This window comes from Hipposideros armiger, unplaced genomic scaffold (assembly GCF_001890085.2).
Source record: "Hipposideros armiger isolate ML-2016 unplaced genomic scaffold, ASM189008v1 scaffold_215, whole genome shotgun sequence".
Taxonomy (NCBI): domain Eukaryota; kingdom Metazoa; phylum Chordata; class Mammalia; order Chiroptera; family Hipposideridae; genus Hipposideros; species Hipposideros armiger.
Genome location: NW_017731565.1, coordinates 295298 through 322605, shown reverse-complemented (window position 1 = coordinate 322605; position 27308 = coordinate 295298). Strand labels below are relative to the sequence as shown.

General features: G+C 37.0%; 1 protein-coding gene across 3 annotated transcripts in view; it reads left to right on the top strand.

The window, feature by feature from the left end:
- The window catches only part of ACVR2A (activin A receptor type 2A), an 86039-nt gene extending 60728 nt beyond the window's left edge, over positions 1 to 25311 (top strand). For 2 of the 3 annotated variants that reach the window (XM_019654172.1, XM_019654171.1), the window contains exons 6-12: positions 9284 to 9427; positions 11350 to 11493; positions 12495 to 12640; positions 14392 to 14506; positions 17384 to 17522; positions 20649 to 20779; positions 21560 to 25311. In XM_019654172.1, the coding sequence (XP_019509717.1) occupies positions 9284 to 9427; positions 11350 to 11493; positions 12495 to 12640; positions 14392 to 14506; positions 17384 to 17522; positions 20649 to 20779; positions 21560 to 21754 (1014 nt within the window). In that variant the 3' untranslated portion in view covers positions 21755 to 25311. Of the gene's footprint in view, positions 1 to 5379; positions 5404 to 9283; positions 9428 to 11349; positions 11494 to 12494; positions 12641 to 14391; positions 14507 to 17383; positions 17523 to 20648; positions 20780 to 21559 lie in introns of all 3 variants that reach the window. The other variant, XM_019654170.1, reaches the window with a different exon arrangement.
- The last annotated feature ends 1997 nt before the right edge of the window (positions 25312 to 27308 follow it).

Below are 27308 nucleotides of genomic sequence, written 5' to 3'. Positions count from 1 at the left end.
TGTATACATTTTTTTGGCACCCCTAGTATATACCTTAAAATTAAGAAGATACTGAAAGGGTAGCATAACCTCATCCTTCAGTCAAGTCAATTTAGGGAAGTACGCACCTTTTTTATTTGGGGAGGATGCAGGGGAAATTTACTAGATTTTGTTAACTATTTAATATGCTAATATTAAGTTATACTTGCAAAATAAATATTACGTCTACAAAAGCACATTTTAAAATAGGTTGACTGCTAAATGATTGGAGTTTATGAACACATCTCTATATCTTTCACTTTCTTTTTAAAATTCTCATCTATTTAAAAATTAATTATAAGTTCTTGCTTGTTGTAACAAGACAAATTATACAGAAAGAAGTATGTTCCCCCAAAAAGAGAATCTTTTGTTCTTCCTCTTTTTCCTTTATCACTTTTCTGAAATAACCAATTTTAATAGGTTGGTGGTGTATCCTTTGATACCTTTCTCTAATCTCATTTGTTTGAGTATATGCTTTTTTCTCTCTTATAAACTATAAAATGTTATTCCACAATGTATAGTGAGAATGGCTTTTCAACTGAATACTACTACTCTATCTCATTCTGATTAAATGATGTTTTTTTATTTATTTATTGGAGTGACATTTGTTAGTAAAATTATATAGATTTCAAGTGTACATTTCTATAAAACATCATCTGTATCTTGCATTGTGTGTTCACCACCCAGAGTCATTTCTCCTTCCATCACCATATATTTGATCCCTGTGGTAGAAGAGGTAAAGGATGTTTTTTTAAGTGAAATTTAGTGGAACTTAATGTATGCTCATGAAATACCAAACTTTGTTGTTTTATTAGTTTAGAGTTTGTGTTAGGTTTCCAGCTCTGCTAAGGACTGGAACCTACATTTCACAAATATTTTCAACTATATTTTTTTAGCATGCTTAAAATATGGTGATATAATGCTACTGTCTTATGCTAGAGCTTTTTTTTTTTGTTTTTGTAGATGCCTAAGAAATAGTACATGGCTACTACAAATGTTGCTTTCTTTTGTGTTCCACCTTCACATGTGATTGTATTTGTATTGCTAACCTAAATTACAACTTAGTTTTATATGTACTTCTAAACTGATTGCTGATGAAGTGTTATAAATTACCCATAGGCATGCAGCTTGACAAAAAAATTACTCTTATGAGATATATATATATATGTTATTTCACTTGCAAATGTGCAGACAGGCCCACTTGGAGATTAGCTGAAATTCCATGTCCAAAAGCCAAAAGGAAGGGAAGGGAGAAGGAAAAACAAGTTTTATCAGAAGTTTAAAATAAGTTAAAATGCACATTAATCGAAGCACCTTATTCCTAAAACTGACATTTGTTTAAAAATTTCAAGTTCAGATTTTCTTTAGCCTGTGGAGATCCAGTGTGCCACGTTACAAATGGGACTGGTATGTATAGATCAGAGCCCATAGTTACTTCTTTTTCTTGTCTGGCAAGGAAATGGTAGATAGGAAGAAGTGGGTTTGCTTTTCTCTATATTCTTTATTTCCTGGACCTCGTCCTAGGCCTGGTTTTTTTTTTATTTATTTCTAGCTACTTCTCACTGTCAAATCTTTTTCTATTAATTTGCGATTATAAAAATGAAGAAGTCCATTTGTTAGTGAAAGCTGCTTATACCAGATTGGGAGCAATTCAAGGGTGTCCGTTTGTTTTGGTTTTGCTTAACTGCTCACCTAATGCTTGAGTGCATGTTGTGTGCCAGATACCTTGCAGGATGTACCGTGGTTAAGTGGCATCAGCACAGTCCTTGCTGGCCCTGCTGCAGCCCGCACTTAATATGTAGGTGAACTAAAGGTAGGCTGGTTGTTTGACTGTGCAGCTTGGACATGAAGGGTAAAGAGAGTAACAAGGGAGTTGCCTCACTAATTTTAGGCATAGATTGAGGAAAGGAGGAGAAATATCTGATTCCAGTTCTGTAGTGATTTGGAGAAGAGCCACATCTGGGGTGCTTAGCTAATGTTAAGTTGCCAATAAGTGCTAACTTTTATTACTAACAGAGTAACAACCTCAAAATTGTACTCAAAAGGAATCATTTTTTTATTGAAACCATTGTAGATATATGTCAATACTTTGAAATCAGTGTAATAAAAGATTTCGTTTTGAGTACTCTGTCAAGCGCTATACAGAGCACTTTACACATATTAACTCATTTAACCCATCAACACCCCATGATACAGGTTCTGTTTTATGAATTCCATTTTACAGAGTAAGGAAATTGAGGCCTCGAGTCAGTCTGCTGAGTAGCAAAGCCTGGGCATTTATATCCAAGGATTATTATCCACTAAAATAATTTTACTTGAGTGGCTTATTTCAGTAAATAATTAGGTGGAAGGACATAAAAAACTAAGCTAGCATAAGGGGAGGGACCAGAGTGCATAAATTACATTTAAAATAGTTTTTGTAGTGAGTATGTATAGCTAGATTAAAATAACCACTTTACCACATCACAATTTATTAATGTATACCATGGTCCGTTTCCTTCTTTTCAGCCTTACTTGCAGAATGCAAATGCTAAAATAAATAAAAATTAAATTCCTTCTGTATTAGTCATAAACCTGATGCTTCTGAGCAGCTCCCAAAGGGAGAATGGGCATGCCTACATCTCTCAGACTTTTAATCCCAGAGCTGGTACCCTCAGATGCTATCTACTTCTTAGGGAGTGTGTTCAGAATCCTAATTTCATCCACCTTGGTCTGTCTTTGCTTTGCTTCCAGGAGGTGTTAGATGAGAGAAACTGTAGGAAGTGGGAGTTGATATATCACAGAGGAATTCTGAAGATATAATTGGATAGAATCATGACTGTGCATTTGACAGTGTCAATATTACTGAATCTGTTAATGTATAATGCCTTGCTTTCCCTACCCTGGAAACATTTGTCCTGATAACACACAGTATGTTATATCTTTATAGATTCTATTTCTGTCTGCTTGGCAATAGTGTTTTTATACTTAATGATTGTAAAATTTTATAGAATGTAAGATAATTAGATGACTAAGGAGATAAATTTAGAATTTGTCAGTTTCCAGTACTTTGGGTAGGGGATGTTTAATTCTCCTTGAGAGTTCCAAGAAGTTGTTGAGTGAGTTAGCCCTTCTTGCCTCAAAAAACATAAAAACTTTGGAGTGGTTTAAATAGTAAATAGAAAATTTATAGTGTATATCTATATTTTTAGTATATAAATGAACAAAATCCATATTTCTACAAAAGATGTCTTTGTGTTCCAGTTTTGTATATCTAAATATCTGGTAAATATCTCCACTAGATGTCTCCAAGCACTTAACATTCAAGGGTAATGATCTTCTCTCTCAAATCTGATTTTCAGGAAATGGAACCAGTAACCATTTGGTTGCACAAGTTAGAAATCTATGATGTGTCTCAGTACTCTTTTTTGTATCTTATCTTCCTCCCTCTAATACTTACTTCATTTCTCAAGGATCCTCTCCTCAGGAAAATCTGTTGTTTAACTTGCCAGAGGAAGTCAGGTTTCCCCTTACAGGTGCTCAAAGTACTGAATTCCTTTGATTTTATAATTATGCATTTATTGGTGTAGTCTTTGGTTCGTCTTTCTTCCCCACACTGTAGAAAGCATCAGGAGAGTCTGGGTCGTCAGTGCCTGGCACAAACTAGGCACTCAAAGATTTGTTGAATGGAGAAGTACTGTTCATTCCTTTTCCCTGAAAGAATAAGTAGCAAGTCTCTTTCTCATTCAGCAACCTAATTACTTGACATTAATGTGCTGATTTGGTTTTCAGTGTTATCTCCAGTTATAGTCCATGACATTCAAATTACATTTTTCGTGTTGTGACTCCAAACTGTTTTGTTTGGTTACTTTATATGTATTGTGATGAATTTATTTTTTTGGATTTTGTCTTGACCCTTTTGTAACACAGTTTGTACATTGAGGCCTGTTTTTTTGGTGTCTCTTGTTTAGTTTGGATCATTCTATAGTTTACTCTAACATTCACTTATTGAAAAGTATGTTGAACAAAGATAGACTTTTTGGTAAGATGCACGGATAGCACTTACCTACAGTGTCATTACAGTGACACCTTTATCTCTGAAAGCACCTGTATGCAAACAAACCTGAGAATGAGTAAGCCTTGGGAAGCTGTTAGGAGTCTAGTTATTCATACGGCATGTATTTCTTTTATGCAGTGAATTTTACTTGGGAGTACTGATAAGATGTCTTGATAGTAGGATTAACTAAGCCTTTTAGATGAATTATAAATAATCCTGAATCGTTATCGTTGGAAAAAATCAGGAAGGAAGAAAAACTAGTTAAGCAACTGGTACAGATAAATGAGTTGACAAATCTTTTTTGTCAGTGCTATTGTTCTCTGTAAAAATACTGTGGAAATATTGGAAACTGGGCAATTAGCGATTGGAAGGGTTCATAGCTTTCTTTTACACTGGTGACAGTATTTCTTAATTTTAAATTTGGCCCTTACTTATTTTAGGATGACCAGGAAAATGAAAATGTTGGTCTTTATGAATGTCCTTCCTCAGACTGAAAAGTATGTATGGATACTTGTTCCCCAGGCCAGCACTGCTTCACTTCTTCGCTCTTGATGTGTCTGGGGAAGTAGATTAGCAATAGGCCCGGTCTGTCACTCTTTCCTACTTTTAATTTTGATTTTCTCATTCTTCCCTTGTCTTTTTTTTTACCCTAATTGTATCGTTATCCTCGTGTATTGGTATAGTGTGTATTGTTGCACACATTCACTTGGGCACCAGAAACATTTTTTCTGTCTCACTATTATGGGTCTACTGTATTCCATGAAAGCGGAGTGAAGCCGTTCAGGAAGCGTAGGAGATTGTGGAGTCTTCAGACAACTATCAGAGATGTGGCTTCACTCTAGCTGGTATATAAACATTTCTTCAGTACTGCTCCTACAGTGTTCGTTAAGGGCAATACTGCCCTCTGGTGTCCAGAAGCCAATTCCAACACTATCTTCTCAAATTACTTGTTTTACTCTTATAGTTTAGAATTTCTTAGAAAAATAAGTAGCAGTTATTTAAGACTTGGTTTAGTTTATTTGCTGGCTTGAAGTCCATTGGATCAGGTAACTCGGGGTCATACTAGAGTCATCTTTATAATACCCCTTATCTAATAAGTAATTTCCAAGTTTTCTTTTATATATGTTATGTATATTACTTTCCTTCATTTATAAGGAAAGTGTTCCTAATCCTCATTTTAGAGATATGAAACATTGGATCATTGCCAACCTTTAAAAAGCTGAATCATTATTCTCCTTCCTTCACTTTTGTAACTGATGTGTCATTTTTCATTTCATTCTGGATATAAATCGTAATTTCTTTTGCCTGTGTTTTTTCTTCACAAGCACGCCTTTCATATAATGATAGAGGTAAGATGCATTGATGTTTGTTTTATGGTTGTGGAACTTTTTGTGGATGCATACTAAACATTTTTTTCTTAAATTTTTTTTTTGTTGCTTTATTGTGCATCCTTTATAGTTTATACATTTATGTTACGAAGTTTTTTTTCCCACTTTTAGCATTGAAAACATGATTGATTTGCCATAGTAATAGTTTTTGGTTTTAAAGGATTGTGACAGTATTTATATTTTTCTGAGATGAAATGTAGAAATAACTGTTTTAGTTGGTTAGACATTAACACCTAATGGCTAGATTTTTAGCCTTAAAAACCTTGTATTGGTTAATTTTTATATTATGTCCTAAGCTTAAAAGTCAGTATGTGCTCATTTTTGACAGGGGCTGACTTTCTGGTCAAACCCATTATCTTTTAATGTGACATCTATATTTTCAGATAGTTTCTTTCATCTTTGACATCTTTAAGAAATGGACAAGCTAGAGAAGTATAACCTGGTCTTTTGCTGCGTGGAGGTTTAAGGCTTTCTTTAGGTTAGAGTTCACCCTTCACATGGGAAAGAAATGCAATAAGTAAAACGATCACCGACTGCTTCGCAGCTCTTCACATCTAATAATTTATTCCAGTATTGGTTATAGTAATGATACTGGGTAGTGGTGTTAGAGCAGGGGGCACCCTGTCCAGCTATTATCACTTGTTGTTTCACAGCATGATGTCTTCAGATGCCATAATTTTCACATGCAAATGGGTAAAGAAGAGGTGTAATCAGAGCCTTGCTGTAATGCATATCTTTTTAACTGTGCAAAAATAGCATGGATGCTGTAAGAGAACTGGAGACTTAATCCTGCAGTCTTTATAGTTGCCCGTCACCCCCCCCCCAAAAAAAGTGGCTTTTCTGTGTAGCAGGGCCAAGCCATGTTTTATGGACAACATCAGAATGTTGCTGTCATTATGAAGTTTAAGTCTGAAATTGTCTTCCAAGGTGTTTATATATTTTAAAGGTATGAATATTTCTAGAATCAAGTATTGAGTTTTTGTGGGTAAATTAGTATAATGATGTTAATAAATAGAAAATCATTTCTCATGGAGATTATAGTATAAGTAAATGCTAGATATTAGAGATGCAGTTAAAGCTTCCTATAAATTTAATGAAGAGCCGAAAAGTATGAAATAGAAGACTATTCTAGTTATTTTTTCATTGAAATGCCAAAAATGTTTGTTGATTGGTATTAACTGTTTTATTTAGTTATAGTCTATTACAGTTACTCATTTTTGAACCCAACCTTTTAAGTGTTATAGAATATTATTTAAAAACACATACCATTTCTAGTAGTTTTGACATTTCATAAGGATGTGCCTTTGTAGACCTTTTTCTTACCCTTTGAAAATTGGCCAGTGTCCGCCTTCATTTAAGCTCTTTATGTGTAAGCAATTTTGACAGCAGTGTTTTCAGGCTGTCATGATACAATGATAATATCACTGCAGAATAATCCATTGGGTTGTTGGAAAAGTCATGACGCATTTTTGCAACAAAAAACATAGAAAAATACGTCATGACTTTTCCGACAACCCAATAAGATTTCTCACTGAAATCATGGTAGCTTAGAGACTTGCTGAACAGAGCTTGGAAACATGGGAACTTTGAAGTTTTTCTGTCTGCATTTGGAAAACATTCAATGATTTTTTCCTCCTAAGCATACACACTGAAAGTTATTGTATGTTTCCTAAAATTAAGGCTAATATCATGTTAAATCATATTTTGAAATTCTTAATTGGACGTGTAAATTAAGTCATCGGAATTCTGTTTTATAGACTGAATCAGATCCTGGTGGTTGGCGCTCTTTAGAACAGAGAATGGGCGATGTGTATGTTATCTAGAGAGACATCAGTCAATTGATATCAAAGTTATTAAAACACTGTTTAAATTTAGAGCTGTATTACCCTTTACCTGGTTATTTTTCCTCTTTAGCTGTCAGCCCTTATCTGTATTACTTTTTGGCATCCCTGCTTTGAAAAATGGATTTTTTTTAAAACTTATCTCTGAAGGAGGGAAATGATAGACTTTAACTTTATAGTTATTTAAAGTTTTTCAAATTGAGCTTTTTCAGTTGGCATAATTATTCTTTTATGCAGTTATCCAATAATTCTTGGACTTTGAGCCCTGAGTGGTTTCCCTTGCCTCTAGAAGTAGTTTTCAGCCTTTTGTCCTCCTGTCTCCATACTCACGAGTAGCATACTCCTATCAGTAGGACCTCCTGTTACTCGTGTAAATGATCAGTCAAGGACTGAGGTAGGGAGGATTTTGTTTTCATGAAATCTTCCCAGCGATTCTTGTGTCTCCTCCCACTGAGGATTATTATAACTTAGGATCCATAATTCTGTAAGATTTATATCTGACTTCCTTGACTTGTCACTCTGTTAAATGAAAACACCCTTTAGCCCTACTAACCTTTCATGTTTGGATGTGCGAAGGAGAAAGAACTTTTGTAGACATTTTAAAAATAAATGTCTGAGGTTGAAGTGAGTCACAGGAAGTGTTGTAGTTTAGTTTACCGTACTGTTTTAAAATAGGAATTCTGAAACCATTTTGTGAAGATTGTCTCCTTTAGTTCAGAAGAAGAAATGGCATGTTTTTCTTCCTTGATATCTTGCAATGTTTCTGTTGTTGAGGGTCATTCTAATGTAGAGGTCAACTTGATAAAATCTTGAGTGGCACCGGTGGGCTGGGTAATGCCCAACAGGAGCACCAATAGTCTTGAAGCTTAGAAGAGGTTTTGTTTTGTTTTGTTTTTGAAGGGAGAAGGGGAAAGGCAGAGAGAGATATGCATTGATATAGGGGTGACGTACTATTTCCAAGTGTCTTAGGTGCCACCCACTGTCATAATATCTATTGCTATAGCCACAGAAATTTTAGTAGCTCCCTACAATATTCATTAATGTAGCCTTTCAAACATTTTTATTTTCTCCAAAGCTTTCCAGAAGACTTTCTACATATTTTTTCTTGCAGATATTGAACCGGCACAATACTTTAAGTGAAGGGTTGCCACTCTCTGGTATAGGGGGATCCCCTTGCATTTATAAATGCTGCAGTTCTGTTTATGTGCTATTAGTGCTCCATTTAAACACAATTAACTATAGCAGTCCACTTCTCTTTCATTTACCATACCCAGTCATCTGCTATGATGACCACTCACTTTCTGAATGTTATCTGTACTGTCTTTGCCAGTCAGACCCAGAACACTAGTAATTGTTATCTCAGGTCAATTTTGGGAAATAATTCTATGGAAAGGGATGAACTGCTAATAGGTTGAAAAACTAGAATGAACGGAACAGTTTGGCTATAGCAGTGTTAACTGACATTATTTCTTTTATGTGCTTTGTATTTGATATAAATATCTGCAATGTGTTTGAGAATGTGGGTCTTTCTGAGATTAATGAAGAAAAGATTTAAACAGTCACTGGGGAAACTCGTGGATTTTGAGGAGAGGTTTTCTTTGAGACACAGTCATAATTTGCTGTTTCTGGCTCTTTACCATCCTGTAAAGATGAAACCATTGAAATACTGTTAGTATCCTAGAGATCACAGAAAACCTTAGTCGGGAATATTAGTGAGACGGAATCAACACGATTTTAGATCTTTTCTCCTGCTATGCATATATAGCAAGCTGTATTGCCGAATGTTACTATGAAAACGCTTAATTCAAGTTGCTTGCCTTGTGATCACTATAGATAATTAGTAATGCTTGAGAACACAGTTTTGGAAAGGTTGAAGTTAATGTCATTTGTATATGTTTACTGTTTCTGTCAGTTGATGCCTCAGTATACTCACTTTTCCCCTCATATTTGACATGTATCAAGTGCTGCTTTTTAATAATAACATTATTGTTTATCTGTAGGACCCAGGACCACCCCCACCTTCTCCGTTGCTAGGTTTGAAGCCCCTGCAGTTATTAGAAGTGAAAGCAAGGGGAAGATTTGGTTGTGTCTGGAAAGCCCAGTTGCTCAATGAATATGTGGCTGTGAAAATATTTCCAATACAGGTATTTGTTACAGTTTCCTAATCTGCATATATTTTCTAAAAAACGCAACTGGCTAGTTTGTAACTCAGAAACCGTCTGAAAGCATAAGCCATGTGTTTCAAGGTGGTTCTTGTAATACTAGGGAAAGTGGTTAGCCCTGGTATGCCTGCCTTCTCATCTGAAATTAATGACACAAGTCATATTTACTTGGAGTGGTGGAATTACAATAAATGAACATACAGGAGATCTTTTGCCAATAAGAATTCTAAAGAAATTGAAAATGAAGATGAGGATTCCAATAAAAAATATGGTCCATTGAGCGGTTATCTTTTAATCTCTCATTGACATTATCAGAAAAAGCAAGCAGAAGAGTGAAAGAGCAGTGTGCTTTGTTTTAGAATTGCCATTTGGAGGTATATTATCAAACAGATTCATTTTTCTACTTTTGAGTGTTTATATAATCATTTCAGATTTTGTTTGGTGAATTTTCAGAGGCAGTGAATCAAAACTCTAACTAAATGGTTTACTGTTGAGTAGTTTATTTTATTTTATATATATATATATATATATATACACACACACACACACATATATATACATATATATATACACATATATATATATTACATACATGTGTGTGTGTGTGTGTGTGTGTGTGTGTGTGTGTGTGTGTGTGTTTTCCCCACGGGTGCTAACCTTATAAAACCGTGGTCTAATGCACCTCTGAGCTGACTTCTATTCTGTTTTGTCCCATTGGTGGTGTAGATCTGTGATAGGTCCTCTCCCCTGACTCTTGTTCATACACAGCCCTGCGGCTAAAGCCATGCCTGGCATTGCGGTCCTGGCACTACACAGTGGGTCTTCCTTATTCCAAAGTTATCGTATAATCAGTTTCTTTCTCTTAATACTATTGTAGATTTTAGCCTTCTTGCCTCTTCTAAAACCTGTTTCTTAGAGTCTGTGAAGAAGTTTATTACTTTTTTTTTTTTTGGTAGAAGCGCAGATACTGCATAGTTTAGTTCTCAGAGGAAGAGTCTATTCTTTTGTGCCAAGATTCACAAATATTCAGGTGATATCAACGCAAGAGTAATAACAATAACAGTAGCTAACATTTCATTGAATGCTTCTATTGTGTCAGGTAGGGGTGCTTTACATATATGAGTGCTCACTAATATGTCCATATATTAACCATATATATGTAATACACACAGTATATATGTAACACAACAGCCCTATGAGGCAGACATTATAGTCCCCATTTTGCTAATGAGGAAACTGAATGATTGTGGAACTTGCCAAAGGTTCTTAGGTAGTTTGGATCTGGAGGTTTCCTAACCATTATGCAATCATGCCTTCAACTTTCATTACCTTTTCACTGTGAAAAGAAATTAAATCCATTATAAATTGATATGCATGGATCAATGACAGGCACAAATGAGTATGTGGTGTTTTAAATTACTGTATTGTGTATTTATACTCCATTGCTCTCTGTTGACGTTAAGGGTATTCTAAACATTTTGTTAAGAATGTTTGATACAATGTTAGTCTGAACAGAAATTTTCTAGTTAGATGAAGTCATTCTACCTGAATTTCCTCTCAGTGAGATTATTCTGAACCACGATGAATTCCACTGTAGTGCTGACTTGTAAGCAGAATGTGTTGCTATTATTAACTCCAGATGTGCAGCATTTCTGATCAATGTCTGTGTTTACAAACTAGAAACACAGAAAAATATGTTTTGAGGGAATGGGGCAGGGCAGGCATTTGGTATGGAGTTGTTACCTATTGTCAGAGTTTTCTTTGATTAAAAGACAAAACTAAAGAATCTTTTAATACTTAGCTTGATTTTTAAATTTTGCCTTAGAACTTATTTGAGTTATTGCTTAGATAAGGTTTATGGCCTGTATTCTTTGCATTCTTCCTATTCTTTTTTTGGACTCTAGGACAAACAGTCATGGCAAAATGAATATGAAGTCTACAGTTTGCCTGGAATGAAACATGAGAACATACTACAGTTCATTGGTGCCGAAAAACGAGGTACCAGTGTCGATGTGGACCTTTGGCTAATCACAGCTTTTCATGAAAAGGTAAAATGACTTTACGTTTTAACTCAGTCAAGTCAGGGTTGGTGGCCTACCTAATGTGGTTACAAATCCTTCAGACTTATTTTTTCTGGGAACAGTATGTTACTATAGCAGGTTAACATTTATCAATAAAAATCTATTTTAAAAAATGATTTATTTTGATAAAAGAGCAAAGATGGCAACTTTTTCACCTAACCCTCTACTTATGTAATACCAGTCTTTTGTCCCTGATTTTTTGTGCTGCATTCATCTCTCTTATAAATAATTATTTTAGTATAACCAATGCTTAATAATTTTCATTTACCATTTACCATCCATTTTTATTACATGAACCCTTTTTTCAGATTGAGTTTTGTTTCTTAAAACTCTGTAATCAAGGTGTAGCTTAGTGACAAAAACACAGTCAGGAAATTTTATCTGATTTTTTATCTGTCACTCACTTGTAATCATTACCAAAACACAGTTGCTATTTTTCCTCAAATTTTCTACTTTCAGAATTAGTATGAAAGTACACATTAATGAAGTAGGAAATTGTGTTCTCCTTGGCAGTCAGGTTGAACATTGTCAGATATAAGTGGCTTTTAAAATGAATCTTCTTTTAATTCTCTAGAGGAACATTCTTTGTTGTTGTTCATGTGTCTTAATTTTGTGCTCTCCTAGTCCTATGATGTAACATCTCTACATCAGTATATTTCAACTTTTTAAATACTTTCTGGAAGTTTAGATTTTCAACTAGTCTTTTTTTTTTTTTAACTTGCCTTCTAAATAAGGGAAAATTGGCTGACTGTGCTTGTGGCAAACCTTTAAAGTTTAGTGGTATTCCTTTCTAGTCAAATGTTTAATTAATATGAAACTTGCACCTTTCCAGAAAGATTGCTTTTCTGATGTTATTATTCACCAAAAGGAAAGATATGTTGCCTTCTATAACTTCTTAAAAGTAAAGTCTCCATACACATATGGCTTTTGTCAAGAGCATAAGTTGTTTTTTTTCCCCCTTTCTTTAGGGTTCACTGTCAGACTTCCTTAAGGCTAATGTGGTCTCTTGGAATGAATTGTGTCATATTGCAGAAACCATGGCTAAAGGATTGGCATATTTACATGAGGACATACCTGGCCTAAAAGATGGCCACAAACCCGCCATATCTCACAGGTAGAGCTAAATTTATATTATTTTCCCACGTAATTCAATATTTGTTTATTATTTAAACTTAATCCCTTGAACAAAGTTTATTTTCCCCTTAATTATCTAATCATGCTGTAGGAGGCAGAATGATTTTCATTTGTTTTTCAAATTAGTTTTGAGATTGGCCAGGAAGTATTTTGGATAATGTATATATTAACATCATTAACTTAATTGTTAGTCATCATTAGTTTAATTATCGACTTATGTTTTAATTAGTCTCATTTCTGAAAGCATGGTTAAGAATGAAAGTATTTTCTCTAAATCAAAAGAGAAAGAAATTTGTTTTACCTCAAAACATGATTTACTTCAAAGATGATTATAAATGGGTATAAAAGGATATAATTAAGGAGACTTAAGAGTGTCTTTTTTGCATGTGTTTTGAATGACCACATGATCATTACCTGAGCTCAGGGGAAAGGAGGTATCATTTGAACAATTGGGTTTACCTAATTGCCTTTTTTCAATGAAGAAATAGCACTTGGACCTAACAGCTGTCATACATGCAAAAGGGAAAATGTTTCCTTAAACGACATTCAGTTTGCCCTTGTGTATTTAACTTCCTTGAACGTGGGACCAATTTGTGTTCTTGTGGTATTCAATTTAAAGACGGTTGCTTTAAAAGTAGGTATGAACTGATTCATTTAACAGGTATTTAGTTGAGTGCCACCAGGTGGTGTTTTAGGTTCCTGGGAGGCATTACTGTTAATCCAACTCTAATATAGATTCTGGTTTTGCAAAACGTAAATGACCTCCACCTCAGAAACAGCTCCTCTTCCTTCTCACCTTCCTTCATACAGTCTAACTGCCTCTTGCTGGGTTTTTACTCACCTTCTCCAGTCCTACAGGGAAATAATCCTTTGGAACCCCCAAAGGGTATCAGGAGTAAGCTCCCTAAAAATCTTTTGAGTCTAAAAGTGATTGGTTTTGCAGCATTTGTGGGTGTCTCCCTGTGCCACCTCTACCCAACCTTGGTCACTGTTTCTGTACACACAAATGTAACCACTGCTCGTGGCACAGATGTGTTTAGCTCGGTACAGTCATCTCTAGGATGAACCAGCTGAGGCTCGTGTGTAGAGGAGGATATCTGACTGCCTTAAAACGATTTCTCTTTTCAGAACACCAGATCTAACCGGAACAACATGTTCCTGGTGAACATTTCTATGGTTATACATTCCTCCAGGTGCTTTTCTCAAACCAGGTTGATGAATATAAGAACCACTAAAATAAGGGACCCTTATAAATGTAGGCCTGTACCAAGAGGCAGAAGGCCCGAAGTCAGCTATTATTTGAAAATTCTGGAACTTTGTTTTTTTAAGTTCTGTTTCAATGGGAGTTTCTAACTATAAACTCTGATATATTCTTATTTGTTAGAAAACAGAAATTGTACAATTGGTAGGTAGGAATAATATAGATAACATGTAACCTGGACAGTGTTTTTAGAATGGCACCTCTTTACAAAACTGTGTTATGGAAAGAATTCCTTCTTCTTGTCCATGTTATGAATAGGAGACTGTCGCTGTACACTTGTTCTTCAAGCTATATGGAGACTTTGCTTAGACTTTTTCTCCCTCTCCCTTTTTCCGTATTTCAGACTTTCCAGTGACTGTTCTTTTATAGCATACATAGCCTCTCTCGTCCCTACTTTAAGTGAAAAATTTTAAAAGATGTAACTTGTTTAAACTTGAGTTGAATACTTTGTCTATCTTTCTTTTTGCAAGGGATATCAAAAGTAAAAATGTGCTGTTGAAAAACAATCTGACAGCTTGCATTGCTGACTTTGGGTTGGCGTTGAAGTTTGAGGCTGGCAAGTCTGCAGGTGATACCCACGGACAGGTGAGGATGGTGACTGTAAACTTCGAGGAAAAATAATCTTGTCCTGTATTTTCTTTCTTTTTTTTTTTTTTTAAAGATTTTTATTGGGGAATTGGGGGGATGGAAAAAGCACTGGGGAATTGGGGGAAGGGGAACAGACAAGTTGCTGTCGTTTTGTTCTTCAGTCTAGTTGTGGAGGACGTTGCTTCACTGGCCCAAGTTGGCACCATCATTGTGCTCTTCCCGGGCGAGGCAGATCAGTCACCGGCTTCTGGATGGCCGCTCACTGCGGCTGCTGCCCGCTCATACTGGCTGCTGGCTACATACAGTAGCCCATGGCAACCTACTGCCACAGGGGCTGCAGCCTACGCCATTGCCGGCAACTCATGGTAGCCCAGCTCCAGGTTGAGCTGTTGTTCAGCATCTTAGCTGTGGAGGGCAGTGTCACTGGCCCTCATGTGGGATCCGAACCGGGGCCCTCTGGCGTCCTAAGGCAGTTCTTAACCATCGCACCCCTCGGCCGGCCCTTGTCCTGTATTTTCTTAGCACAGCCTATCTGTATGGAATTGGTCTACAATTACTGTGGTGGTGATTAAGTCGGCATCTAATATAAAAAACTCTTTTGAGAGTATTATGTTAAATTGGTTGAGGAAGACATTTTCATATGATAGTGAAGGACTGTGAGGACCTCATGTGGTTTAGATCAAGCAGTTCATAAAACAACCTAGACAGACGTCATGGGGTTCTGTTTTTAAAACTAATCAAAGAAGAATCGTACACAACTTGATAGACCTCATTCTTAGGGAGTTCTTAGTATTAACTCAGTCTTTTCAACTTGCTAATTCTTTCACTATCTTAAGAGGAATGGAAAAATAATCAGCCACTATTCATGCTACAGTGTATTAAGAACTACTTCCCATTTTTCCAGACAGCAGTTATAGTTTCTTGCTTCTTGGTCTTTATTGCTTCATTAACTCTTAAGTCAGCTTTATAGCTATTCTCTGAATTCCCTCCAGAGCTCAGAGACTTGCAAAGCCCTGAGTGAGGAGCCTAACTAGTCAAGGTCTGCACAGAAATCTCAGCAATGGCCACCTTGAAGGAGGCCAAAGACGTAAAGAACATTATCCATACATACATTTTATTCTCAGAAACTGGAAGGCTAGGAAAGGTGTTTTCACTCCTACAGATCACCAGGAAATCCAGTTCGATCTGCAAGGTGACATTTTCTTATAAAGCCAAATGACTTAGGCTATCGTCTGATCATTTCTTCATTTTTCAAATCATGGAAATTGTTTGGTCATCTGATTTTCAGCTTTCTTTTTCCCCAGCATATCCTGTTGATTTCCAAGAACAGTTTTCAGAGAATCATATAGTACAACAAATTTTTGCAGTATTGACTAATGATTTAAGAATTTAGTTTGGAACAATGGTCAGCTGTCATAGTTCTAGAAAAGTTGACACCAAATGTATTTGTGAACAAAGGCAGTTTTGTGGAGAATATTACTGAGAGGAAGATTGTGCAGGAAGCCTAGGGACAAACTTCTGAGCTTATTGTATGATTATCATAAGACTTCATTTTGGGAACAGTTCAGTCCTTTGTACCTCATAACCCTTCCCCTTGTTTTTTTAAGAAAAATTTTGGGACTCATTCGTATCTTTTAACACCCTCACAATTGGGTTACATGATGAGGTAAAAATGACTAATTACATCAGTGGTGCCTTGACTTTAGATTTCATGGACCAGAAAATATAAAAATGCATATTATTACACATTTTATGTATTACACAATTGTACAATTAAAATAAGTATTTAAAATCACAAAATAAGTAGTGCTACTTTCCTTTTCTTCCTTTAAAGAGTTCTCCTTACTAAATGAATTAAAAACTGGAACTCTAGGGTCTTAGTAACCTATCCTATTTTTTGTTGTTGTTAAGCATGTCTGTAATATGTATATTTGAAGGTAATTTCCCACCTTTTAGTCTAGAGATCACAGTCACCTAAGGCTGGAGCATTTGGGAACTATCAGTATGCGGGCCACTGCCTGGACCTACTAATACTCACGTAGGTTATGACCTGTCCAGCTACCTTGCAAAAGTTTTTAAGCATCCATATGTGAATGTTGTTAGACACCAAGCAAAGCTGGCTGTATGAGCTTAGTAAACTGTTACATTGCTAAGAAATACCAAGTTGTTAGGGACAGATATAAATAAAGAACTCTTAAGACAAAATTCATGAAGAAATAAACACATAGACTTTGAACAAATAGAACTTTAAGACGTTTATCCACCCTTTTTGGGCTAATTCTTTTTACATTTTGTATTGTTTATTATTTTTATTTTTAATACAGAGAAAGAGAAAGGCTTAAAAAAAAGTATTTTTTAAAAAGATACATTTCAAACAGTATGCAGAAGTACCACTGAAAAGCATATAGCTTTTTCTCTATTCCATACTTCTCCCCACACCTGTTGTTCAGTTTCTTGGGATTCCTTCCAGAAGGGGGAAGTATCCTAAGCCCATACCTGCATGTTGGTTGATAGATTGAAGTGTACCCAGAAAGACCTTAGTGTGTACACTGCGTTGCTCCTCGCTGTTTTCATGCTACACGATTTGTGGAAATCTTTCTCTATCAGTCCTTACAGACTTACCTCATGTTTTTTAGGAGCTGCATCATACTGTGTGTCATCAGCCCCTACTGACTGATGCTTCCTCTTTCCAGTGTCTTGGCTGTTGTATTACTTGAAATGGAATAAAATCCTGCTTGACCCTATAACCTAGTGGTCATGATTTAGTTACCTTATCTAATTTTAGACCACATTTGGTTTTTCATTTTTTACAGAATCATAAAATGTTAGTTCGTAAAGTTAATGAGTATTGTTTGCTTTTAACATCTTTTTCAGGTTGGTACCCGGAGGTATATGGCTCCAGAGGTATTAGAGGGTGCTATAAACTTCCAAAGGGATGCATTTTTGAGGATAGACATGTATGCCATGGGACTAGTCCTGTGGGAACTGGCTTCTCGCTGTACTGCCGCAGATGGTAAGGGAAAAATATGTTTTAAAAAGCTATGTATATATGCCTACTACACATGTATGAAAAGGGATGGTTACACCCAAAGGTAATATTTTAAAGTACAAGTTTTTTTTGTCAGTAGACTCCAAGAGGTGGTAGCTTAGAGAGAATTCAGGAGGTCGGGACCGAGGGCGGGTGGCAGAGGGGAGGCACCAGTCATGTACTGATCCTTCAGCATTGCCACATGTTTTGCTGGGCACGTCACGCACCTTTAGCTTGTTTCCTAGAACAACTTCGGAGGTAGTAATGATTTCAGTTTTACAGATGAGTTTGAGGCTCAAATTTTAAGTAGAAATTAAGTAGTTTGCCTCTTTTTAGCCTCAAGGTAGGAAGTTGTGAAACTGAGATTTGAAACTGATCTAGGGCCTGCCGAGTGGCTCAGTTGGTGAAGAGCTCGCTCAAGAGTGCGAGCTCTGAGCAACAGCGGTTCAAGTCCCGGCCTGAGCTGAGCTGCCCACAGGTGGCAGGATGGCTCAGCTAAAAAAAAAAAAAAAAGTAAAGTCAACCTTCATGGTGAGAAGGGAAGCATGTGGAGTTGGGGACTTTGCCTCCCAGGACATGCAGGCTGCGTCTGTTCAGCACTCGTGATGCCAGCATGTACCTAACCAACCAGACTGAGTGTCACAGGCCGTCCTCCATGACTCGGAACTGAGCACATGGTGGGATGGACCACAGGTTACATTCTGTCTCCGTAAAGTTTTGAAAGTCTCTGATCCTATGTAAATAGTACTGTGAACGCTCCCTAGTGCAGCACCTTGGTTCTAAAGGTTCCTCTTCTTTGTCCTTGTTATCGAAGTCCGTGTTCAAGTCCTGTAAATATTTGCATCGACTGACTGATAATGAGCCTGCTATTGTATTCCGGGGGAACAGGCTCAGCGTTCTGGGCGCCGTCCTCAGTGCTCTTCCTAAGGCCTCCGCGGGAGACTGTGAGGCATGTGAAACTACCAAACAAATAAAATTACCTTCATCTGTTTTTTTACATTTTAATTTATAATCGCCTACAAACTTCCGGTGGATTGTGAAAGACCATAGAAGAGATTGTGTTGAATATTTTAAAAGTATAACCAAGTTAACCTGTGTTTATAAGAATACTTGATTTCCTGAGTATTGTAACAGCCTCCCAGTGTAGGACAGACTGCCCCTGGTATGAAATCTGATTTGGGGGACTGTGCTTTTAAAGGAACTTAGTGGAGGGAGCTCAGGAGTGAACAGCCATTCATTCTTCCAAGACTGGGGGTTTGGCGTGGGAGTGGATTTAGGACCTAAGGGAAGGCTGAAGCAACTTGGATATAATTTAAGCTTAGCAGTCTATTGGAAGAAGAGTAAGCTGTTCAGTTATTTTGGCTCAAAGTGGAAGAGGAAGTACATTTATTGCGTGCATTTATAGAAGCAGAAGTAGGTCCGATGACAGATGTCATCGAAAAAATACATTTCATAAGAACATTATTACTGTGAACTCTCCAAAGCAAACTACTGGAGATGGTGTTACGGGGATTCATGGAGCCCTGCCCTTAAGTCCAGTTTCTTTAAGGTGATAAATGTTTTCCTGGACTATTAACTCGAGAGTAAGGTAAGTGTGAGTTGTCTACCCAGTGCTTGGTACTGGTGTTCAGTAAATGTTTTTGGATGAATGTAATATCTGAGAAATAGAAGGGAGTGTGATGGGAGTTTAGAGTGAGAAGTTGCTTTGTTAGCAGGGAGGGGTCACCAGGGAAGTTTTTGTGCAGAAGGATGGGTGCTGGCATTTCTTAAACGCCTGGTACGTGCTGTGAAATAATTGCGAAGTTAGGCGTTCCTGACTCAAGTTAGAAATTAGGGCAGAGGACAGTGTGAACGTTGCCAAAGGGAGTACTTTAAAATTTGTTGATGACCCGTTGTTGATGGTGCAGTTCAGTGATAATCAAGCTATAATATGCGTACCAAACTCCTGGGAATCTTGTTACAAATCTTATTTCTGACTCAGTAGGTCTGGGTTGGGGCCTGATGTTTACATTTCGTACACACTGCCGGTCGGTGCCAGTGCCGCTGACCTGTGGGCCACACTTGAGTACCTTGGAGGGTCAATACTCTCACTGGAAGTGCCCACGCAGACTGACTATCCAGGCACCACGGATGCTTACATCAGGGAGGGTGGAGCAGATGGCCTCCTTCATGACTCATTGTTTATAACTTATATTCTATCCAGGAGTACTTGGTGCACTTCAAGAGCTTGTACAAGGTTTATGTCTCTATACAGACACTTCTGGTCACTGAAATTGCTGATTAGTGACAGGTTTCTGTCGAGGGGAGACAGGACAGTGATTGATAGCAGACTTTAGAGTCATTCAGAGATGGATTCAAATTCCAGCTATACCACAACAGCTGTTACGCCCTTGTGCAAATTAGGCAGCTTTTCTGAGCTTCTCTCATGTGTAAAATAGAGGTATTGCCCCCTTCAATCTGTGAAGATGAAATGGAAGTAAATAATACATGTAAAGTTCCTGGTCAGGAGAAATGCTCGTCAAATATGTTAACTCCTAATGGCATTTTCCTGTTTGAGTAGGCCAGGCACATGCTGACTCCAACCCTGTTTGAGAGTATGTTCGTGATTTCAAAACAACTAAATGTATTTTTGTCAGCTCTTGTGAGGGCAGCGCTGTGATTCTGAGGTCTAGAATTCCTCATGTGGAGAGTGGTGGGGGTTTGAGTGTTTCATAGATTCAAGATGATTATAACAGACTGAACCCAAAGTCTTCAGAGATGGAAGCAGCAGTTTGTAGTCATCGAAATTGCAAGAGTGGGTACCTTAATGGGACACTGTTTTTGCAAGTATTGATGAATCCCTCCGTCCTCTATAGAGAGGAGATAGCCATTCATCCAGCAGATAAGATAGCTCCCTACACAGTCCTTAGCAGGGTTACATGCCACATCGCCGACGTTTTGATTTCCCCTAATTTAGAGTTTGGGTCACACTGTGGTATAAGTCCATCATTATAGCAAGTAACAATTGGGGAAAAAGTGATATATAGTGTTTTAGAAAGTTTGTTCTAGTTTGGAAGTCATGAAGATTTGAATTAAAATGATTTAAAAAAAAAATTTTTTTTAACATTTCAGGACCTGTAGATGAGTACATGTTGCCATTTGAGGAGGAAATTGGCCAGCATCCATCTCTTGAAGACATGCAGGAAGTTGTTGTACATAAAAAAAAGAGGCCTGTTTTAAGAGATTACTGGCAGAAACATGCTGTAAGTTACAGTTAGCTTTTCACTTGACATTCCAATAAAATGCTTTTCAGATAAATGATTTATATCTCTGCACATTTCTCTTCTGGGAGGATTTTCTGGGGAAGTGACCTCCTGTACTAGAGTTGTAGAAACAACAGAATTAGGGCTGTTTGTATATTCATGAGGGAGACAGTGAAGTCATGGCTGCCCCCGGGGTGCTCACCTCTGGTCCCGGGCACGGGATGTCTCCTGTTTGGAAAGCTGCCCAGGGCAACTCCTGGATGGCCTCTGGGTAGCTGTGTAACCTTCCTGATCACCACCTTTCCAAATGATGCCCTTTCAAAAGCGAGACGTTTGTTTCCTTCTCCGTGGGAGTTCATTTTAACCTTTTGATTTGGGGTCGTAAGGTTTTCAGGTTCATTAGGATGCTCTAAAACTAGAGACTAGTTAGGTGAGGAATTGAACAGCATTGCCCTGAGTATTTTGGTCCAGATATAACTAGAAACATGGATAAAACCAGGTGGAGAATCCTCAAGGATAGCTTTCTAACCTTTTATTTAATTGAGATAGAAATGCTGATTTGACTAAGAAAACAAAACTTGGTAGATCTCCTTTAGCCTTGGTCTGAATCCATTTCAAGGGTTGGTACTGAACTGACCTGGTTTACGAACAATGGATAGGGATTTTTGGAATTAAAAAAATTAATCACCTGCCATGAGTCTCCAGTGCCCCAAAATCCTTGCTTTCCCACTAACAGAAAACACAAATAGCTGCAGTGTTTGAATATGTTCTCTTTTCTAGGGAATGGCAATGCTCTGTGAGACGATAGAGGAGTGCTGGGACCACGATGCAGAAGCCAGGTTATCAGCTGGGTGTGTAGGGGAAAGAATTACTCAGATGCAGAGACTAACAAATATCATTACCACAGAGGACATTGTCACAGTGGTCACAATGGTGACAAATGTTGACTTTCCTCCCAAAGAATCCAGTCTATGATGGTTGCACCATGTGTACACAATGAGAAACAGGACTCGGGACTGGAGCTGCTAAGCTACCGGAACTGCTGACAGTTTATTTTCTGTGTGAGATGAGCAGGACGTCTCCGGGACGTGTCGGAAAGAAGACCCTCGTTTAAAACTGTGGCTCTGGGGGGCTCACGGCATTGCCTGTAGCAGAGACGCGAAGGACACGAGACTTAAGAGAAACGTGGCAGACTCTCTACAGAAACTTTGGAAGGCGTGCACATGAAGAATGAGGCCCTCTCCAAATCAAGCATCTTTGGACCTGGCTAATCAAGTGTTTGAAAACTGACTTCAGATTTCTTAATGTCTGTCAGAAGACACTAATTCCTTAAATGAACTACTGCTATTTTTTTTTAAAATCAAAAACTTTTCATTTCAGATTTTAAAAAGGGTAACTTGTTTTTATTGCATTTGCTGTTGTGTTTCTATAAATGACTATTGTAATGCCAATATGACACAGCTTGTGAATGTTTAGTGTGCTGCTGTTCTGTGTACAGAAACAAAGTCATCAAAGTGGGGTACAGTGAAGAGGCTTCCAAGCATTACTTTAACCTCCCTCAACAAGGTATACCTCAGTTCCACGGTTGCTAAATTATATAATTGAAAACACTAACAAAAATTTGAATAATAAATTGATCCATGTTTTGTAACAAGGTATTACAAATTCACTGTGTTATTTAAGAAAAAAAGGTAAGCTATGCTTAGTGCCAACAGTAAATGGCCATTCGTAAAGCAGTGTTTTCGCTTTTCTTGTGCTAGCTTGTAATTTAAGGGAAAAAAAAGTGCTGTTCCTTTGAAATGAGAAATGGTGTCATTTTCCCCTTCTTCCCATGTTTTAAAGCTTCATCTTATATCCAGTTCCCAAAATATTGCATACTTACCTAAGTATTTTTTTAGGTGTGCTGTGTTTGGGGAATATTTGAAAATTTAAAGCATGATTTAAGATTTTTTAAGTGAGCTGTGACACTGGAAAGCTCTTCATTTTTATTCTTTTAAAATAGATTTTTTTTATTTATATATGTAAAATTGTAGTGTATTTCTTTTCACCAAACAGTGTGTGGGACATTCTTTATCACTGTTTTAGAATCACCTCAGGAAGTGTCATTACCCAGAATTCCTCACTCTCTGCTTCAAGACTTGTAACTTTATCACCATATTTCTGCTTGGTGCCATCTTGTCAGAGTAATATTTGATGTCTGTGATATGTAAAGAATTATCCTAGGATAGACTATAAATTTTAAGCACAGATTTCAGATGTTACTGCTTTAAAACAAATCAGGGATAACAAGTGAAACTTATAACTTAAAATATGCAATGACATTTAGAGGTAAGCAGTGTTGTTGATTTAAGTAACATAGCCTAGCCTCCTCCTGCAAATTGCTTTAACAACTAACTCTGACATTAATTTAGGATAGTTCATGCCTTATCCTTGATAAGAAAATGGAATTGATGGTAGGTAGGCGCCAAAGTGCTTTTCAAAACAATATTAGAATATAATTGGATTCTTCCTCAAATTGATACAGGCCAAAGTAAGACATTAATTTCCTGAATTTCTAGATTACTGACCAACAAATAGCCAGTATTATGCTACGGACTTTTTGTCAGGTCATTTTAAAATCCATGCATTTAATTTTATAAAAGACTTTTTTTACACGTCACTATCAGGAGCTCACTGTGAATGTGTTATCTTCAAATGGTTTTTCAATCACACAGTACACTACATTTTACATATAATATGCACTTAATCTCTGGGAATAATAAGTTATATTATTTATAAATAATACATAGGTCAACAGACTCTAAGCAGGGAGGGAAAGAAGAGTAATAGCATTGCTGTGTGTGTGCCACACACCATCCAGGATGTGCTCTTGGTCGCGTTATGTGCCCAAGCTGTCACCAGTCCCAAGAATTCCCATTTCAATGTTGAGTTCACCTCTTTATTTCAAAGTACTTGGCCTCTCAATTTCTTGATTTGGTTTTGCTTCCACTTTGAAGCTAATCAAGAAGGGAAAATAATGAGACTGTTCATACATAAAAATGATTAATCTCCTGAAACTAATTTCTACCTGTTCTAAACAATCCTGTTTTTATAAGTTTAAAAAGAAACAAAAGAAAAACAAGGAATATGATGATGAATATTTGGCTTATGTTAGCACTGGAGATAAGTTTTGTAAGACCAGTTATTCACAAATTTTTCTCTTCATGTTAGAAAACATTTTTAGAATCTGGGTATTGTACTTAACTCTAGCTAACCGATTTTAAAACTTGTATCCTTTTGAGAACTATATGAATAGACAATGTTTTTATAAGCAGTTAAATAACAATGTTCCAGTGACTACCTGTCCTGATACCTAGTCTTGTTCAAACTTTCTTTTGCAGGGCATTTCATGTTTGGTTTACAGTCAGTGCAGAGCGGGCAGGTTAACACAAAGTTTTGAGTTAGGGATACTGAAAAAAAGAAAGCTCAAAGAATGAGAAAAACGACTTCGTTCTGGGGTAAACTGAGACCCCACTAATTTCTTTCCTCATGTGTATGGTGCTCCCCATGATTCGTCTTGTATTTTGCCTGATTCCCATCAGAACTGCTGCTCTAACTTACACTCTTTACCTTGCCCAGGTCTCCGTCTAAGGAATGAATGCTTTATGATCAACTGCCATAGGACTGATGGATTAACCAGTGTTTGGCTTTATTCGAAATCTATGCCCTGCACAGCTCTTGTATGTATTTTAGATGCTAGGAAGTTTTTAGCATGTGATGTGTGATTCTTGTTTGAATGTTTATTACAGGTACCTTGTGACTTCTAGAAGAGACTGTGCCTCACGATTGTTGGTCCCATGAACTATCTTTCATGGTGATGTTGTGAAAATACAATCAGGAAAAAAAATCCCACCAAGTTTGGAATTTAAAATGGAATCGTATATCATGAAATTAAAAAATAATCTCTCCTCCCTCTCCTCACCCCTACAATAACAGCTACATTTAAATAAAATGCAGGTGGTAGGGGAAAAAACCCTGGCCAGATGATACTTTGGTGGAATAAACTGATTACTGTTATAAAAAAATCGCTTCACCACAGATATTTTCCAGTTTCTCTTTTTTACCTTTCTAAAAAATTACTTTTTAGGAACATTTGGTATAATATGCCTAAAATTATTTACTGATTTATGGGCAAAATATGATACAAGTAGCATCTTGATTGAACATCATTTACCTCAGATATTCAACCAGCAGTACATTTTTTATGCAGTCTCAACCATATCCTATTTGTTACCTCTCAAAATATTGGAAAGCAATTATTTTAGCTTTACTCTGTATTTCTTGTCAGTGTTTTGGGCACAGGTTGTTGTACTACTGTCAAATTGTACTTGCTCTTTTTTTCTGCAAGTATTTAACAAAAAGCTAAAAAAAAAAAAAAAAGAAGACCCCATAAAACCCCACCTTGGATAAGTGATTGTTAAATATTGTACAAATAAAATGTATGCTATCCCCATTCCATCCCCAATTTAAATAAAAAAATCAACATGGTATGATTTGCATATGCAGTTTTTCTTTAGCTATATGTTCTTCAGGGGAATAGTAGTAGCTTTGTAACCTACAGTGAAGCTTTCACCTTGAGATTTGCAAAAATGGGGATAATGGTGAAAGAAGGGAGGTTTGTCAATTGTGGCATTTCCCTTTGTTATCTAAGCAGATTGTTGTCCCACAAAAGTAGGTATGTTGGTCCCGCCAACTAGGAAGCCACAGTCTGGCTGGCATTAGCTACCCTGTCCTTTCACATGGAAATAGAAAACTGTGGCTTAGGAGTAGTCATCAAAGATACAAACTGTATTTCCAGTTTTGTAACTGGTTTACCAATTGGATGGAAGAATTCTGGTATTTTCACTTAATCAGATTAATCCTCAAGGAAGCTAGCTTTTACATTTACATTTTCAATGTTGCAAGAGTTTTGTTTATCCTATGTCTTTCAAGGACAACGGGTGGAAAAGTCCCACATTGTCACATGGAGTTGTCACAGTTCATAACAATGGATTCTCAGGTTTTTTAGAGTAAAGGTGAAGGAAGGGCAACGCTTATGTTACGGTGGTTTGAAAGAACCTGCAAATGAAAATGCAAACTGTGCTGGGTTCTGCATGGAATCTACAGGAATGGTTTTCCACAGGGTGCTCTATAAACACCATTCTTCGGGAAGCTAACAGCCCATTCTCACTATGTACAGCACTGTGATATGCTCGCAGTACATCTGGACCAACAGGTTTTAATTCCCGAGAGCTGTTCACACACATGTGAATTGGAAAGGTGGTGTTTTAAAATTTTTTTTAAATAAGATCCTGTTTTTTGGTGGGGCACCTGAAAGGATCACGAGTGAAAGCTGCACTGAAGCCTCCAACATGTTCCTCACCTTTGCAATCTGAGGATCCAAGGAGGTCACAGGTTTTTGACTGCTGTTCAAAGGCTACATTCCTCCTCTAGTAAATGAAGAAGGTATTTTTAAGCCATGTTTGTATACATTATTCTCTAAAGCTTTTTACTAGGGCTTTTCAGGTTTGGTTATTTTGTTGATGATGGTTTAAGCAATTTAAGAATGAAGTTAGTTTAGAAATTTTGTAAAAACATTTAGCTTCTCTGTGTTAGTATGGAAAGGAGAACAGCGACATCCATCCTTCCCTCAAAAAGTGCCACTGGGATATAGACACGGACACCATCTACATGCCTTTTGCTAACCTCTTTTTTCTAATTTGCTTTCTGTTTCACTGAAAATGAAAACCCAGCTTGCTACTTAGTTTTTAAATCTGTTTACCTGGATGTTGATGGATCTTCTGTAGCTCATGTACAGTGAGGGAGGCAGATGAGGGCTCTCAGCCTTCAGTGGCACCTTAACCTAATAAGAATTTGTAATCAAGTCAAGCACCTCAAGTTCTTTAGGTGATTTTACGGTCAGTTCAGTGCCTTAAAATAGTTTAGAAAAGTTTTTCAAAGGGACAATTTTAGCTCAAGGGTAAAAGCCTTTTTTTCTAGTAACAGTGATGCTACCATGTTAAGTATTTTGGTAAAATATCCCCTAAGAATCAAGAGTATTGCATAAAACCAGTGTGCAAGCCTTAGGTATAATAAGATTGCTGAAAAGTATTAATATTGCTGAAAAATATAATAAATGACAGTGATCTGAAGACTTCAAGGTCAGGGAAGGGAGGCTGGGTGTGCAAAAGAATAGGTTGTAACTACGGAAAACCTTTTATGCACATATATTCTATATTCGATACTTCTGAAAAACCAGATAAAGCATTTCTTAGAGCACACTTTAGACAATACATAGTAAGGAATCCATTACTGAACTTCAGGTCTCAATAACGGGCTTTGGTGTCAACCAAACCTGAGTTGAATCAGGGTCTGTCAATCATTCTCTACCTGTGTGATTCTGGACAATGCCACTGTTCTCTCATCTGTAAAGAATAGTACATAACTATCATGACCTTTGACTGTTACAAGAATTATAAACTGCACAAAGATAGGGACTGTCTTTTGTAAA